We start from the raw sequence: 19293 nt of genomic DNA, 5'->3' as shown, positions 1-19293 counted from the left end.
GACACACTCCAAAGACTCAAGATGCATCAACTGACAAAGTTTGATAATTGAAGTCAAATAGTATCTGAAATATTCAGATATAAACGTCAAACTCCAAAAGTAGGTCACAGTGACCTACTTTTTGGTCGACACACTGAAGACTCAAGACCCATCAACTGACAAAGTTTGATGATTGTAAGTCAAATAGTATCTGAAATATTCAAATATAGCCGTCAAAAGCCAAAAATATGTCACGGTGACCTTCTTTTTAGTCAACACAATCTGAAGACTCAACATGCATCAACTGACAAAGTTCGATGATCCTAGCTTTCATAGTTTCCAAAATATGCATCTAAAATTGAAAATGTGAAATTTGAATGTCTGCAAAATTCAAAAAGTAGGTCACTGTGACCTACTTTTTTTTTATAAATATGTTTCGAGGCCTCTAGATGCATCAACTTACAAGGTTTGATGATTCTAAACCTCTCGGTATCTGAAATAACAACCTAAAATGTATTCATAAATGATTAGCCATAAAATTTTGAAAGTAGGTCATGGGGACATACTTTTCACATGACGCACTTCAAGGTCCCATGATCCATCAACTGACAACTTTTGATGATCATAGGCTAAAAAGTGTCCAAGATATGCATCAAAATCCATTTAATAATAATTACCTGACAAATTCAAAAAGTAGGTCACCATCACCTACTTTTGAGACAACATGATATTGGGTCCTAAGATGCGTCAACTGACAAAATTTGATGATCCTAGTCCTTATACTAAGCAAAATATCAAAAGTTATAACAAAACAAAATTTAAGGTCAACTTTGAAGTGACCTTGAGACCACACCCTTTGCCCCAGGATGATGCCTTGAACAATTTTTTTTTTTATCTACAACCTATCCTCATCTTTATGCATAAGTTTGGTGATAATTTGCCCAGTGGTTCTTGAGAAGATTTTTTAGCAACCACTACTTTTGTTTGCATTTTCCTAATTATCTCCCCTTGTTAAAGGGTCACAACCCTAGTTTTAGTACAAATGAAAGCCCTTGGGCCAAGGATACCCTGTGACAAATTTGACAAAAATTGGCCAAGGGGTTCTTGAGATATAGCCCTTTTTCCAAAAAGTTGACGCACACTGCAAGCCAGACATATGACCATATGATTAGCTCTTTGATAATACCTTAATTATGCAAATCAGCAATTCAAAGGTAATTTTTGGAATTTTTCAAACAAAATATGAATGGTTTTGTACATGCATGTACATATATTTCCCAAAATTATCGATCAAACAGAATATCATGAGGAATTTGATGGAATAAAAAAAATTTGGGCAATTTCAGGGCATTGTGAGCCTTCAGCTCACTCTGGATTCACATGCACTCTGTGACAGACCGAGAGATGAATGAGATTGGATGTCCCCGTGCTCTCATAAAACAGGGGCAATAACTCCCCCGAGAAAGTACCCACACCTATAGATAATACTCACCTGTATGACATCACACCTTTCAAGAAACCGAACAAAATCTTTGGATTACTTTTCATTTTGTTGGCTACAACTCCCAGGTTTTTGGGCATTGTAGAAATCACCATCTGAGCTGCTTGCTTACAATCTATTGACACTAATTCCTGAAAAATCATACAGTGAAGCTTATAACTGCATCACTTTCAAAAGCTGTGGGGAAAAACATTGACATAATTTAAATACAGTAAACAAATTTGTATTCATCTGCAAGAAAACTTGACAGGAATCACTTTCTGGCAAATAAGTCGCAGTGAACCATTCATTTTGTCTAAGCGTATGGTGGATGTGTTAACTCATTCACGAATATTACACATTACAAATGCCTTTCCTGTCAGCAATTCACAAATAAAAGTTGGTTTAGAGTAGTCCATTACCTCTAACTGATTAAAGGCCTCTTCTTTTAGCCTCTCTTGTTCCTCCAAAGTAAATCTTTCGCTATTCAGAATACTGGTTATATAGCTAAAGGCATGATACTATAAAAAGAAGAAAAAGAAATTGGACCTGTTTTGTCTTTATCACAAGAAACAATACTAAAGACACCCACAACATATTCCTATATGTACACTGTAAGCATGTGTGGTATCTATCTTAAATATAAACATACTGAAACAAAATAGCTTCAGTTTTCAATGTAGTTTTTGGGAGGTCAAAATGTTAGATGCTGGTTCAAAGCAGAGACATTGATGACAGATAAACACCTCCAATTCTACTAATCTAACAAGATTCTGCCAGTAAGTTAGAAAAAAATACAGGTAATAGAACATTATTTAACAAGTCCACAGCAACATGACTAGGCCTAGTTGTGAAACATGAGTCTGCATCCCATTCCAATTTTCTCACTATCGAAAGTTTGGATTGGGCCCCCTTTTACTTCATACCAAACAGCCATCTCAAATGCACAGTTAGATACCAACAAACTCATTCAGAATATTGATGAGAGAAATCCTCAGTAAAAATATCTAAACAAAATCATATCTGCATAAATTTTCACCAGCATACCTGGTCTAATTCAGAAAACCACTGCCTTGTCATGATTTATGACAAGAAGTTAAAGTCATATTTTGAAATTGTCCATTCATCTCAAATGCATACACATAACTAATAAATAACCATTTTAAAAACTTCACAAGGCTGTGAAGTGGGGCGATAAGTGATTAAATTTACTGAGAAGCCCTTTAGGCTTCAATTTTATCACATGACAACCCTAATTCATAGCCCAGTTAAGTTTTTAAGATGGATATTTATTTACGAAATAAATTTCATTTTTGAACATATCAAAAAATACATGAGGGTACGACCTGCTATGCTTCACACTGACATACTTCATGAAGTGCATTAGTTCTACACGAAAAGTATGCCGACATGAAGCATCACAGTGCACACCCTCGTGTATTTTTAAAATTAAAATGAAAATTATTTTCTTATATTTACATTCTACTTTGAATTGTTACACCGCCGCGGTGGCCGAGAGGTTAGAGCATTCGCCCTGCATGAGGAAGATCGGGGTTCGAATCTCGGCGGCGACAGACCTAAGTCGTTAAAACAGGTAGTGACAGTTCCATCGCCAAACGCTCTGCATCAGGTGTGAATGTCACCGGTCCTCGGAGATGACCTTAAAAACGGATGCCCCGTGTCATAGTAAGTGTGGCACGCTAAAGAACCCTCACTGCTCAAAGGCCGTAAATGCCGAGCATAGGCCTAAATTTGAAGCCCTTCACCGGTCTTGGTGACGTCTCCATATGAGTGAAAAATTCTCAAGCGAGAGGTTAAGTAAGATACAATCAATCAATCAATCATTTCTGTAAGAATTCCCAGCCATTAAATAGACGTACTATATCTATCAATTAGTTCTGATTTAACATGTGCATTGTTTACAACTGCAGCTTGTTCATGAGGAAACAGACTATTATTACAATTTGTAAAGATATCAAAAGCAAAATCATTGGAAGTGTACATATCTTTAAACTATAGTTAGCATTACTATAAGTGATAATTTCAATACCAATCAAATCAAGCCGTTACCTTCCTTGAGGGATCTCTCAGGTAACATGACAGAATCTTGTCAAAATGTCTTCTCTTTTCATACAGCAGCTCACAAACACGATAACTGTTAATTAGATAATACTAGCATTCATTTAAACACCAATTTCCAATGCAAGTTAATTTTACCAAATCTAAATCAAAATAAAATGTGCTTGTAAAACATTGATGCCCCCATACAGTAGCAAAGTTATTATGGTAAACCATACACACAAGGAAAAGTCTTGTCACAAGGAATACACATGTGAAATATGAGAGCCATATCACTAACCATTCAAAAGTGATGGCCTAGGTTAAAGTTCGTCAAAAGTAGGTCAAACTTGCAGGTGAAGGTCATGAAGTCTCAGATTTTGGTACTAAAAGAAAGGTCTTGTCAAATGGGATACATATCAGAAATATGAGAGCCCTAACACTAACCATTCAAAAGTCATTGTCTAGGTTAAGGTTTTTCAAAAGTAGGTCAAACTCGAAGGTCATCAGGTAAAAAACTCTGGTACCAAAACAAAGGTCTTGTCAAAAGGAATACACATTTGAAATATGAAAGGCCTATCACTAACCATTAAAAAATTATGGCCAAGAAACCAAAGTAGGTCAAACTTAACACCGCAAACCACGGCCAAAATGTAAGATCCTCTCCCATAGGAGAGAGCTATGTGCGGACTCTGGACTGTGGTTTGAGATAACGGGTCAAACTCCAAGGTCAAGGTCATGAGGTAAAAGAATTTGTTACCTAGTGAAAAAGGTATATGGCCTCGGTTAATGTTTTTCAAAAGCAAGTCAAACTCCAAGGTGAAGGTCACAAGGACACACATTATATTATTATAATAAGTACATAAAGAATGTTTCAGATTTCTAGGGAAATAAGAATTACTCACAACTTAGCATTCTCGGCCATAGACAGTAACTTTTCCTCGTCAACCTGTTGTAACCCCCCGGCCTGTAGGAGTTCCATCAGAGCCTGCTGTCTCTCCTCATGGCGAGAATCGTCCTCAGGATTAGCTAAAAACTCCAGCACCTAAAACATCATCAGGCCCTCATGAACAAAACTCAAACTAGAATATACTTTCAAAACCATTCAGGAAATGATTTAATGAAATGTTCTTGAAAAAAAACACCCAGTAGCAAGGAAGTTGTTTTCACTGACAATGAACTTAAAAGCTAAAATTTCAGCACAGCAAAATAAATACACTGTTTATGTAGACTAAAACAGCTGTATAGTGGATCTTGTACAGAAAAATCAAAATGACATGTGTTCACAGTTTGCCAATGCAAACATCATTCCTGTAAACTGATACATGTATTTCTGGTAATTCAAATGTTCCTTCATCATTTCAGATTATTCGGCTAGGCTAACTACTAACAAGTTTTGGCGCATACGTTTAAAATTTCATTACTTTTTTTTAATCTGTCATTGATTTTAGAATTTTAAACTACCTGTTCAAATAAGACTCTGTTGACTAAGATGGTATTTTCATGACAAGCCATCTGTCTGGCTAGGAATGTGAATAAGATCCCTATCTGTGTTGGCTGTCAAACAGAAAACAACAATCTCAATAACTGTATACATTTACGAACATTTCAAACAATTATGTACTTTTATAATTACAGATATGCCATAAAGCAAATCATGTCAAGATTGTTGTTACATGCATAAAGTTGTACCTTATCTACATTTGAAAGTTATGGATAGACTCTTAATATCAGCCTATCATAGTAAAATGTAACTCAAACTGAAAATGCATGTTGTGGTAGATTTGCATTAAGATCCCGTCCATCAAACTTACGGTGAATTCTCCACTTTCCACCACAACTTGCAGCAGAATATCCACTACCCTTTGACGATTACGTATTCTGAAATACAATTAATACGAATTGTGATAACCTGAACATCAAACATAAACAATGCATTGCAGTAAATCAAATTCTCACAAACAGTATCAGTTCATTTGGTAAACATATTTGAACAATGGGATTTGTTTCATGTGTGAATTATAACCATTGCTACATCTGTACAATCATTTATATACACTGAAATATTGCAATTTTCTTTATTTTCAACAAGTATACATAGGTGTACTACATTTGACTATACAATGGTGTACTACATGAGAATACAATAGTGTACTACATATGAGAATACAATGGTGTACTACATGAGAATACAATGGTGTACTACATGAGAATACAATAGTGTACAACATATGAGAATACAATGGTGTACTACATGAGAATACAATAGTGTACAACATATGAGAATACAATGGTGTACTACATGAGAATACAATGGTGTACTACATATGAGAATACAATAGTGTACAACATATGAGAATACAATGGTGTACAACATATGAGAATACAATGGTGTACAACATATGAGAATACAATGGTGTACTACATATGAGAATACAATGGTGTACTACATATGATAATACAATAGTGTACTACATATGAGAATACAATGGTGTACTACATATGAGAATACAATGGTGTACTACATATGAGAATACAATGGTGTACTACATATGAGAATACAATGGTGTACTACATATGAGAATACAATGGTGTACTACACATGAGAATACAATGGTGTACAACATATGAGAATACAATAGTGTACAACATATGAGAATACAATGGTGTACAACATATGAGAATACAATGGTGTACTACACATGAGAATACAATGGTGTACAACATATGAGAATACAATAGTGTACTACACATGAGAATACAATGGTGTACAACATATGAGAATACAATAGTGTACTACACATGAGAATACAATGGTGTACAACATATGAGAATACAATAGTGTACTACACATGAGAATACAATGGTGTACAACATATGAGAATACAATAGTGTACTACACATGAGAATACAATGGTGTACTACACATGAGAATACAATGGTGTACTACATATGAAAATACAATGGTGTACTACACATGAGAATACAATGGTGTACTACATATGAGAATACAATGGTGTACTACATATGATAATACAATAGTGTACTACATATGAGAATACAATGGTGTACTACATATGAGAATACAATGGTGTACTACATATGAGAATACAATAGTGTACTACACATGAGAATACAATGGTGTACTACACATGAGAATACAATGGTGTACTACATATGAAAATACAATGGTGTACTACACATGAGAATACAATGGTGTACTACATATGAGAATACAATGGTGTACTACATATGAGAATACAATGGTGTACTACATATGATAATACAATAGTGTACTACATATGAGAATACAATGGTGTACTACATATGAGAATACAATGGTGTACTACATATGAGAATACAATGGTGTACAACATATGAGAATACAATGGTGTACTACATATGAGAATACAATGGTGTACAACATATGAGAATACAATAGTGTACTACACATGAGAATACAATGGTGTACAACATATGAGAATACAATGGTGTACTACACATGAGAATACAATGGTGTACTACACATGAGAATACAATGGTGTACTACACATGAAAATACAATGGTGTACTACACATGAGAATACAATGGTGTACTACACATGAGAATACAATGGTGTACTACACATGAGAATACAATGGTGTACTACATATGAGAATACAATGGTGTACTACATATGAGAATACAATGGTGTACAACATATGAGAATACAATGGTGTACAACATATGAGAATACAATAGTGTACTACATATGAGAATACAATGGTGTACAACATATGAGAATACAATAGTGTACTACACATGAGAATACAATGGTGTACAACATATGAGAATACAATAGTGTACTACACATGAGAATACAATGGTGTACTACACATGAGAATACAATGGTGTACTACATATGAAAATACAATGGTGTACTACACATGAGAATACAATGGTGTACTACATATGAGAATACAATGGTGTACTACATATGAGAATACAATGGTGTACTACACATGAGAATACAATGGTGTACTACACATGAGAATACAATGGTGTACAACATATGAGAATACAATGGTGTACTACATATGAGAATACAATAGTGTACTACACATGAGAATACAATGGTGTACTACATATGAGAATACAATGGTGTACTACATATGAGAATACAATGGTGTACAACATATGAGAATACAATGGTGTACAACATATGAGAATACAATGGTGTACAACATATGAGAATACAATGGTGTACTACATATGAGAATACAATGGTGTACTACATATGAGAATACAATGGTGTACTACATGTGAGAATACAATGGTGTACTACATGTGAGAATACAATGGTGTACTACATGAGAATACAATGGTGTACTACATATGAGAATACAATGGTGTACTACATATGATAATACAATAGTGTACTACATATGAGAATACAATGGTGTACTACATATGATAATACAATGGTGTACTACATATGATAATACAATGGTGTACTACATATGAGAATACAATGGTGTACTACATATGAGAATACAATGTATCTAAATTTTCTTACCCTTCCTCTGTATTAAATTCTTTCTCTTCAAAAGCCTGAAAAATTATTTTCCTAATGAAAGATAAGAACTATCTTACATTTACCTTTATATACAGATCAAAACCACGAGAAGATGTAAATGTACTTCAATGATTAACTTTGAAATATTTCCAGCCAACACATATCGTGCTCAAACTCACTAAAGCTAGAACATTAAGGAACTCTCTTGTATCAAACTGAAGCAATGTCCTTAAGTATGGGTGGGTTGATTCATCTGAAAGCAGAAGTTAACTAAGTACCATATACATGGATGAAAACAGTGATAAGTGACTTCTCATTACAATTTATGATTTCTGTCAAAAGGTCATATGAATTTAGTGTATTTTTCAAACAGTCACTCTGTGGTAAATGAGTTTTCGTATCTCTTGAACATGTATACTGATTTTAGAAACTCCTACTATTCTTGACCCTCAAACGAGTGATACACTGAAAGACATTTTTTTTGACGTCTGCCACCATTTCTTCTGGGATGTCTCCTAATGGGTAAGCTCTTCCTGCTAGACAGCAGCTGAAATAATCATGAATTAAATTGTACTCAGATTTTGGATTTTGGTCATGAGAAATAATTACAGATTTATACATTGTACTTGGAATTCCGTGGTCAGACTGTTACAAGAAATAATTACAGATTTATTCATTGTACTTGGAATTCCGTGGTCAGGCTGTTACAAGAAATAATTACAGATTTATACATTGTACTTGGAATTCCGTGGTCAGGCTGTTACAAGAAATAATCATGGATAACATTGTACTCAGAATTTGGAGGTAAGGCCATGAGAAATATTCTTTATCATTATTATATAATAACATGGTGGTAAGGCCATGAGAAATATTCTTTATCATTATTATATAATAACCTGATTTCTTGGTTGTTAAAACAAAACCAAGAACTAAAAATTTCTACACAACAACAAGAAATATTTTTCATATGTATAATTTGGTGAATACTGTAAAATCATTAATTTTCAAGGGGACTTTGAATTCAAATTTTTGTTTTCATGGTATGAACATACTAAATACAAATCCTCAACGAAACGAGAGAAACTGAATTAGAATAAAGAATGACAACTCTTCAAGTGCCCATGAGCATACAGATTGTTCTCAAATTCTGAAAATTTTACCCCATGAAAACTGAGTGATTCTACGGTACCTTGATACACTTGGAATATACCTGATATAGACCAGCAGCTTATTTCCCAGTCGTATCTGTTCATCCGTCAACTGTATGCCTGTGCTGACAGCTTGCTGTAAAATCCCCAACAGCTCTTCTAACGGTGTGGTATAATCAAACATCCCTTTATTGTAGACATAAATGATGGCATCATACAGTCCATGTGACCAGCACAAATTTACAACCTGTTATAACCCAAATAACAAAAGTTTGTTATTAAATTCTAAAATACAAAGTACACACACTACTATTTGTCTCAATATATGAATTACATGTATCAAATTTCTTTCCAATATCATTCATTTTATTCCTAATCATATATCAATATACAGTATAATTTGTCCAAACCGACCTCTGAGTACTCCGGCGCTCTGTCAATTCCGGCCACAAAATATAGTCCCTAACATTTCTTTAACAAATCCTTTATTAATAATTCCCTGTACTCCGGATACTGCGTATTCTGTATATCGGCCGGCTTACACAGTCCCAACTGCTATCAATTAACTTTAATTATCCTGTGTAAACCGGCCCCTCGATGATACACCACCCTAATTGTTGCGGTCAATTGTATTCGCTGTACACAAGGTCCCAACTGCTTGTAATTAGCTCTAATTATCGCATTTAAACCAGCCACCCCACGATGACCAACCTGTCGGTATTCGGTCAATCACACGCGGTGTACACAAAGGGTGTCTCAAGGGAAGCCTCAGGTAAGTAAAAGAGTGCAACTGGCGATGAGTCGCGATCAGTTTAAAATAAAACCTGATTTTTAGGGGTGCACGTTTCAATTATGACAGCACCACGCACGAGGTAATGGCGCCCTCCCCCTAACGACAGAGACGAGAACTGACATTAAAAGACAAAGTTCAATTAATCTATGAATTCGATACATTCTTGGAATGAAACAAAATCGGCAACAATCCCGTTATGTTTTCCAAAAGCAGGGTCTTCCCTCGTGGACTTCTCGGAGCTCTAGGGCGAGTCAGACAGTGATGATATGCAGTTAGTTAGCACAACTCGCCATGTCCGGTCGATCACTCGGCATTACATTAGTTTCCGTTTCACAAATTAAGACAGTTGAAAGCGATACATTTACAATTAAAGCTGGGAAAGACAAATTTTAAACGAACACAACACAAACTTGACGAACGTACATAATGTAGCACTTGATAACGGCGATGATGTAGACGAAATCGACAATTTACCAACAGAAAAAATTGCGCGAATAATTCCCAGATTTTAAACTGTTTAATAAAAATTGAATTTTTTTCAAATGAGTATGACAATAAAACACTGACATTTATATTTTGAATTCTTTTGTGATATATTACAACATTAGCAATCATTACACAGGTATGCATAGATAGTGAATAAAAGGGAAGCAACTCTCATTCTTGTCAACATTCTGCACTCCGGACTCTGTGCAAACCGGCCAATTTATTTGGAACCACACATAGCCGGTTTAGACAGATTATACTGTAAATCATTGGTGATGCACATTTCAATTCATTGTTAATGAACTCAAAGTTAGTGCTATATTCAGGGATGCGTTTTTAAAGAGAATTGAAGTAGAAGCCATAAATAGCTAGCCTGGTGTATATCCAGACTGGTGACCTTCAGGTGAACTATACAGGACATAAATAGCTAGCCTGGTGTATATCCAGACTGGTGACCTCCAGGTGAACTATACAGGACATAAATAGCTAGCCTGGTGTATATCCAGACTGGTGACCTCCAGGTGAACTATACAGGACATAAATAGCTAGCCTGGTGTATATCCAGACTGGTGACCTCCAGGTGAACTATACAGGACTCCACCCCTTCCAGCATGTTCTTGGCTTGATAGTGTTCTACCAGATCCTTCATCACACTCGGGGGAATGGAGCGCAGCTTGTCAGAGAGGATATAGGGCTCCAGGCACTCCAAAAATGTCCCCCGGGCAATGTAATCTACAGCAAATCTGTCATAAATCCTTCCAAACAAGATGTCACTGTAAATTTAAAAAAAAATGTTTCTCTTCAATGTATATCCTCATAAAATTCTGGCACTGCAATCTGAAGACATGTCAATGTAAAAAGGAATTTAAATAACAAGTACACAATATGATGATTTTTCATTTTTCTTTCTTTCTAAATTTCAAAATCAAGTGACTTTTCACCTTTTCATAATATGTATGTACAAACACTTCTCCGTTTTAATATCAGCAATGCATGCTCGGATCATTTAAAATGCTCTATACAAGCATTTACTTCAATGCTTTTGATTGCAAAAGACAAATACCTGGTATCTAATAGCATTATAACAAATTGAACATGCATAATAATTACAACAAGTGTAATTGCAAAATAAAATAACATTCTGATTTACTCTCCTACTTAGTTTAAAAAATTGTAGTGATGGAAAAGAATTTCATTTCATCATGTGTTCAGTATATAGCAGCATACTGTGACATAGCTGCAGAACTGTGAAATATGGAGACAGATCAGAGAGCTACAGATCCACCCCTTATAAAAACCTTCGATTCATGGCACAGAAAAAAAAATGCCCACGGTTGAGGTTTTTTATTGTTGTGCTCTTGCATCGCCGTTCCATGAATTTAATATAAAAAAATTCCTCATATTTTCCTACAATGCTTGTGTCAAAACATACCTTCAAACATTCATTAAAGCCCCATAAGACCCGGAAACTCACAGATACAAGTTGTCTCTGACCTGTCCCAATATCATAGAGCTACAGGTCTGCAGCTAACTGTGACACCCCTAATCCTTCACACCCAGTACTTACGTTCTACTGAGGTGTAAACAGTAATCAACACACACAGGAACTATGTTCTGAAAAGAAAAATAACTCAGGCTCTAATACTTTATCTACAATTCTTAACACTACTGTATTCAAACAAGTAATTTAGAATTCAATCTAAATAAAACAAGAGGTACTGTGAGCAAGCTCACTAAGAATACCCCCCGCTTCCCCAATCTCCCAAAGGGTGTTGGTAATAGGTATAAACTACCTCTTTTCTGAGTGTAAAAAACAAATGGCATGACAAACCGAACCATATTGCTACTTCGATGTCCAGTGCATGTGACCTTTGACCTTTTGACCCAAAATCGATAGGGAACATCTTCATCCCATGGGTAGTCCATATGTATGATATGGTGACTGTAGGTGGAAAGGATAACGCTTTAGAGCCCGGAAACCATATTGCTACTTCGCTGTCCAGTGCGCTTGACCTTTGACCTTTTGACCCCAAAATCGATAGGGAACATCTTCATCCCATGGGTAGTCCATATGTATGATATGGTGACTGTAGGTGGAAAGGATAACGCTTTAGAGCCTGGAAACCATATTGCTACTTCGATGTCCAGTGCGCGTGACCTTTGACCCCAAAATCGATAGGGAACATCTTCATCCTATGGGTAGTCCATATATATGATATGGTGACGGTAGGTGGAAAGGATAATGCTTTAGAGCCTGGAAACCATTGCGTCTACAGACGGACGGACAACCCGATTCCAGTATACCCCCCCACAACTTGTTGCGGGGGGTATAATTAGATATTAGATCCATTTGCATACTCATATACATACTGTATGTTAGCAGAGCTAACATCTAATTTTAGATTGTTTAAAACTGGTTAAGAAAATCTTACAGCAACAACTATATATATATATATATATATATATATATATATATATATATATATATGAGAATGTTCCTACTTTAAGTCTTCTTTTTCAACAAATATTCAATGTGAGAAATGGTCTAAAATATTAGATACTTCTTTTCATGCAGTAAAAGTTTACGATGGCCCAGTACCAGTTTATGTTATAAATGAGCTTCTGTATTTAATTGGTAATAAATATTCCTTTACTTATTTGTGTCCACCATTACAACTAAACTAAAATTTTACATTCAAATACAAAATGTGGTACACACTAGCACTGTTTGATACAGGTCAGAAGAGATAAATCAGTCACACCTGATAGTATGCTTCCAATTCCTCCATCTTCCCTTTCTCTGGACACAGTGTCGTCATTGACAAATCTACATACTCAAACAGTAGCTCCAACATCTACAAAAACAATGGACAAATCTACATACTCAAACAGTAGCTCCAACATCTACAAAAACAATGGACAAATCTACATACTCAAACAGTAGCTCCAACATCTACAAAAACAATGGACAAATTTACATACTCAAACAGTAGCTCCAAAATCTACGAAGACAGCGGACAACTCCACATACTGTAACAGTAGATCTAATATCTATATAAACAACAGACAGCTCCACATGCTGTAACAGTAGATCTAATATCTATAAAAACAACAGACAACTCCACATACTGTGACAGTAGATCTAATATCTATAAAAACAACAGACAACTCCACATACTGTAACAGTAAATCTAATATCTATATAAACAACAGACAACTCCACATACTGTGACAGTAGATCTAATATCTACAAAAACAACCGACAACTCCACATACTGTGACAGTAGATCTAGTATCTATATAAACAACAGACAACTCCACATGCTGTAACAGTAGATCTAATATCTATATAAACAACTGACAACTCCAGATACTGTAACAGTAAATCTAATATCTATATAAACAACTGACAACTCCAGATACTGTAACAGTAAATCTAATATCTATAAAAACAACCGACAACTCCACATACTGTAACAGTAGATCTAATATCTATATAAACAACTGACAACTCCAGATACTGTAACAGTAAATCTATAATCTATATAAACAACAGACAACTCCACATACTGTAACAGTAAATCTAATATCTATATAAACAACAGACAACTCCACATACTGTGACAGTAGATCTAATATCTAGAAAAACAACAAACAACTCCACATACTGTAATAGTAGATCTATAATCTATATAAACAACAGACAACTCCACATGCTGTAACAGTAAATCTAATATCTAGAAAAACAACAGACAATGCCACATACTGTGACAGTAGATCTAATATTTATATAAACAACAGACAACTCCACATACTGTAACAGTAGATCTAGTATCTATATAAACAACAGACAACTCCACATGCTGTAACAGTAAATCTAATATCTAGAAAAACGACAGACAACTCCACATACTGTAACAGTAGATCTAATATCTATATAAACAACAGACAACTCCACATACTGTAATAGTAGATCTAATATCTATATAAACAACAGACAACTCCACATACTGTAACAGTAAATCTAATATCTATATAAACAACAGACAACACCACATACTGTAACAGTAGATCTAATATCTATATAAACAACAGACAACTCCACATACTGTAACAGTAGATCTAATATCTATATAAACAACAGACAACTCCACATACTGTAATAGTAGATCTAATATCTATAAAAATAACAGACAACTCCACATACTGTAACAGTAGATCTAATATCTATATAAACAACAGACAACTCCACATACTGTGACAGTAGATCCAACATTAATGACACACAGTTACACATATTGTATTATGTACCTACATAATTCTATTGGACATTTCTTTTTACCAAGACAAACTTTCAAAAAATGGAGATGACATTTACAAAATTGAAAAAGCAATTTGTAATTTAGTAAATACCCTTGCAAAAGTAATTGTAATTTAATCAACTGCATTTTAAAGTAGAACTAATTGCAATTTAATTGTCAGAAAGAAAACAGCAAAAGTAATTGTAATTCAGCCAATTACCTAGCAACATAATTGATCCCATCTCTAATATGCAAATTAGATTAAGGGTTTCAAGGGACTTAATTCATATCAAAATTCAAAACTCCTTTCAGAAATGACTCCAGATTCTAAATTGAAACCCTTGAATTGAGAAGGCTGGGGAAAAACATTCAAGAACTACATTTTCTATGTCATTAAGTTACATAACAAGACTTTAAATAAAAAAAGACCATTTAACCTCAAAAACACCAAGAAATGGACTACACAACTGGTCTGTAAGTCCAATCTTTTATGCTTTCATTCATAATTTTCTTACCATATCAGAGACTATTTCCCTCTTTGATTTGGAGGACCCACCGAGTCCTATGATGGCCTTGGCTCGACCATCGTAGAATGACAAGGAGAGGGCCAGTGCTTCATTGTACTTGTTCTGTTTCACGAGTACATCAATACGCTAGAAGAAATTAAACACAAAATTTTATATATTGGTCCTGTTTTGGAGATAGATAAGGTAATGTACACCCAATTCAATGATCATCCCTTTCTACCCTCTACACTGTTATTTCTTATATCAACATTTTAAACTGTTATAAGTACTCCACCTGTCACAGAGGATTAGTGGTTAGAGCAATCGCTTAATGACTGGGAGGCCATAGGTTCAAGCCCAGCTTGTGCCTTGACCACATCCAACTTAAGACATGAAACAGGAAGAGACGGCTCTTTAACCAAACACTCAGCATTTAGAAGTAAGAGTCACAGATCTTTTGGATAAGACCTTTAAAACCAAAGTCCCCTGTGCAGAAGACATTGGAATGATAAAGAATTCTCACTGCTATAGCCCTGAGCACCATACATAGTTGCAACTCACCTACAGCTGGTGTGATCTCAATATGAGTGATTGTTTTGATGTTTTCCGTCACACTCAACAATTTTTCAGTTATCTGGTGGTGCCCAGTTTTTGTTGGTGGAAGAGAAAACCCAGATACAATGTAGCTGGAAAGAGATCACCGACCTTCCGAAAGTAAACTGGGAAACTTTCTCACTTACCGGCGCAAGTGGGATTCGAACCCGCGCCGATCAGAGGTGAAAGGCCGTGTGACTTTGAGAGCAATGCTCTAACCACTCGGCCACAGAGGCCCCCTTCTCAATATGAGTGAAAAATTCTCAAAGGGACATACAACAAACAAACAAAGAAACATATTCTACATGTGAAAATGATCTTAAACTCTACTTGATTTATAACTCCATCAAATTTTCAGAACTTTCAGTTAAACGTCCTTAGAGCAATGTTATAATTGATTTATGTCAGGAAGATATCAACACACTGTTAGGTAGATGATTTATGAAAGACTTGACATCACAGATGTATTTACATTTCTACTTCTTCAATTTGACACCTGATAAACAGTGAGATTAATTCTTTGACAAACTTTGCTCTGTTTTTTGATCCGGATATACAATGATCCACTATCTACCTCTTTCCAGTTGCGCAGGGTGTAAACATAGACGGCCTTGGTGCCCAGTAGTAGTAACTGACCATTGTGACTGACCACTGTCTGGTAACAGGCTTCCTCTCCAGCCATTGCCTATTACAAACATGTTCTTCAAATCTTAAACTGTTTTCAGTTTCATAAATAGATGTATTGTGCATGATAACTTAAAGGAATTAGTTCCTCACTTTTTGAGCTCAACCATACAGATGTTCTCACTGTCTCTACTGGTTCAATACTTAATTCAATGACCCAACATATCATACTTAAATCAATTTACATGTCAATTCAAATTTTGAAATGGTTTGGAAAGGACTACATTTTGTGGTAGAAGGATTGTTTAATAAAAAAAAAAAACACCTCTTATTAAATTTGAACTTTACTGTTTTTGTTTTACCCAAAACTGTATATTGTGTACTTTTTTTTTTTTAGCATAATTACATGTACGGTAAAATTTGGTGCAGTCTGAGCTAATGACTATTTGGCATATTTATAATTCAGCACTTCTTCGATATATGAGAATGGATAAATGGAGAACTTCATATTTTAGTGCAACTATATATTAGCAATCTTGCTTCACCACCAAAGCCACAAAATGAGTCCAATTAAAATAAGTACAATTTATCAAACAACAGTACTATTTCTGGGTTCATAACATGGGTTCGTACTTTGGAGTTGGTGACTCTGTTAAAATTGACGTTAAAGGGCATGCAATTGTAACCAAAGTTGTTCCAGGAGGACCTTGTGTTTTTTATGAAGTGTAAATAAGTAGCATTTACTTTGAAACAAAAATTTTAAGTGACTGCAGGCTAAGTTTAATTTCCCAAACCATGAAGGATCAGATGACGTCAAAGAATAACAACATGAATACAGCAAATTTGCGCGTGCTGACATAGATACAAAATTGTCAACTTTCTAGTTTTAGTACAAACGTTATTCAAGTCTATCATCAATATTCCTGTTTCCTTTGTTGTTGTAATATAATGACATCACATAATATTGAAATTTTAAGATTAAAATTTCAATTTAGCTATCTCATTGACGTGTTATCTTTAGATCTTATTTCTTGTGCTCATGGACAGTTTTCAGATGATGCATTGAGGCTAGGCTAACCTTGAAATGTAAACAATCACAGGTAATGGAAAGTAACTAAAAATGTATTTATTGATAGTTGTGTGATAAATAGAATCTTACACTCATGCTTATGGCATATGAAATTTGTTGCCGGGTTTAAACATTTCCTTCGCCAAGACTCGGAAAATATGAAAACCGGCAACTCATTCCATAAATTTCATATGCCATAAGCACTCGTTCAAGATCCTCTACATAAAGTATATCGTCAACTAATTATATCCCTAGATGTGTATTTCAATTTTGTAATTCATGATACTAGTAGAGACTTGGAACTAATTCCAATGTTATAGATGAATTATTTGGTTGATAACCCCCCGCCCCCCAACAAAACACAGATTCTCAAAAACATCTATATTAAATTACCCAAAATTTTGTATGAAAATTCAGTATTTTGAACAATAATTCAAAAGGGTGATCTGTAACAACCAATTTTGTAAATTTGAGGCAAAACTGCATAACATTTGAAAAACTGACAATATATTTAGGGCTGTTCCATTAAAACATATGGGGTACCAGGGGAAGGCAGTTTTTTAAAAATCTGTGGGTAGTTCACACTGGTGGGATACTGATTCTATGGTGGGTGGCTTTTGCACAAAAATTGCTTCTATGGGTGGTTATTTTACAAACCATATACCAGGGTAATCTGTAAGAAAATAATCAGAAGAACACACGATTGACAGAGGCAATTTTGGCATTCTGTAAATTATACTTGAAAGGGAATTGCAAGTATTGAATACTGATATAAAGTTGATATCAAGATAAAAAAGTATTTGGTGCTGTATGATGGGGAAAAAATTCTGATTTGGGAATATTTTGAATTTTATTTTTCGAATAAATCAATTTGCCTCTATAGGTGCCTATAAAGCTTCATTATTTGCCTCTATAGGAGTGTACCAAAATCACTTCTATGGGTGGTCATCCTAATTTTCAAGTGCCTCCCCCTATCTCATGTATGTTTTACTGGAACAGCTCTTGACATGGTTTTTTGAACTCTCAAATTTTACATGTCTGATGATGATATTTCTCTGTAGTTTGAGTGCAAAAAGGTCATTACTTATTTTGAATCTACTAGCATTAAACTTTTTTATATCTATATTGCTGGAAGACCTGAGTATGTATTAATATAATGTAATGATTGATTTGTATTGCTTGTATTTTGTTGACACCAACAGACAAAACTAGTTTTTGGGAATATAAATCCAAAGTAAATTTTATGTGCAAAAAGGTCATGTTTAACACACTATAGCTCAATAACAAGCATTATGACCCCAGTTTTTCTTTTCAATTTCATAAATCCCCTTCCATGTAAAACTTAAAAACCTACTTCCAAAAAGATTGACATTACTACAAATTCAGGTGCAGGGCCCATATTTACTAAAGTTCGTAGACGTAAACGTAGCGTAAATCTAGACGTAGCGTACGTTTACGTGTGGGACGGTATTCACTAACAGTCGTAGACGTAGATTTACGTCAGAAATAAGCGTAACTCTACGTGTGCTATACTAGTACACGTAAGCTGATCGTAACTTTAAGAATAAACAAAGCAAATGGCGACTTGTCATTTTTATCGATAATTTCTTGCGTAAAGACCTTACAAACCCTCTAGATGCATATAAGCTGGTTAGTAATACACAAATTAATTGTATTTATTCAGATTATCGTTTTCTTT

At 34.8% G+C, this 19293-nt stretch overlaps 1 protein-coding gene across 3 annotated transcripts in view; it reads right to left on the bottom strand.

Moving 5' to 3' along the window:
* The window catches only part of LOC125680529 (vacuolar protein sorting-associated protein 8 homolog), a 54694-nt gene that overhangs the window by 9665 nt on the left and 25736 nt on the right, over nucleotides 1-19293 (bottom strand). For all 3 annotated transcript variants that reach the window (XM_056154164.1, XM_048920198.2, XM_056154165.1), the window contains 15 exons: nucleotides 16476-16586; nucleotides 15317-15454; nucleotides 13263-13355; nucleotides 12068-12114; nucleotides 11051-11273; nucleotides 9284-9468; nucleotides 8511-8620; nucleotides 8253-8326; nucleotides 8074-8108; nucleotides 5332-5398; nucleotides 4982-5074; nucleotides 4423-4562; nucleotides 3530-3614; nucleotides 1882-1980; nucleotides 1472-1611 (listed from right to left, as the gene is read on the bottom strand). In XM_056154164.1, coding sequence (XP_056010139.1) covers nucleotides 1472-1611; nucleotides 1882-1980; nucleotides 3530-3614; nucleotides 4423-4562; nucleotides 4982-5074; nucleotides 5332-5398; nucleotides 8074-8108; nucleotides 8253-8326; nucleotides 8511-8620; nucleotides 9284-9468; nucleotides 11051-11273; nucleotides 12068-12114; nucleotides 13263-13355; nucleotides 15317-15454; nucleotides 16476-16586 — 1640 coding nt within the window. The remainder of the gene's footprint in view (nucleotides 1-1471; nucleotides 1612-1881; nucleotides 1981-3529; nucleotides 3615-4422; nucleotides 4563-4981; nucleotides 5075-5331; nucleotides 5399-8073; nucleotides 8109-8252; nucleotides 8327-8510; nucleotides 8621-9283; nucleotides 9469-11050; nucleotides 11274-12067; nucleotides 12115-13262; nucleotides 13356-15316; nucleotides 15455-16475; nucleotides 16587-19293) is intronic.

Source organism: Ostrea edulis, chromosome 2 (assembly GCF_947568905.1).
Source record: "Ostrea edulis chromosome 2, xbOstEdul1.1, whole genome shotgun sequence".
Classification (NCBI taxonomy): domain Eukaryota; kingdom Metazoa; phylum Mollusca; class Bivalvia; order Ostreida; family Ostreidae; genus Ostrea; species Ostrea edulis.
Note: the sequence above shows the minus strand (reverse complement) of the source record. Positions and strands in the feature narration are given on the sequence as shown.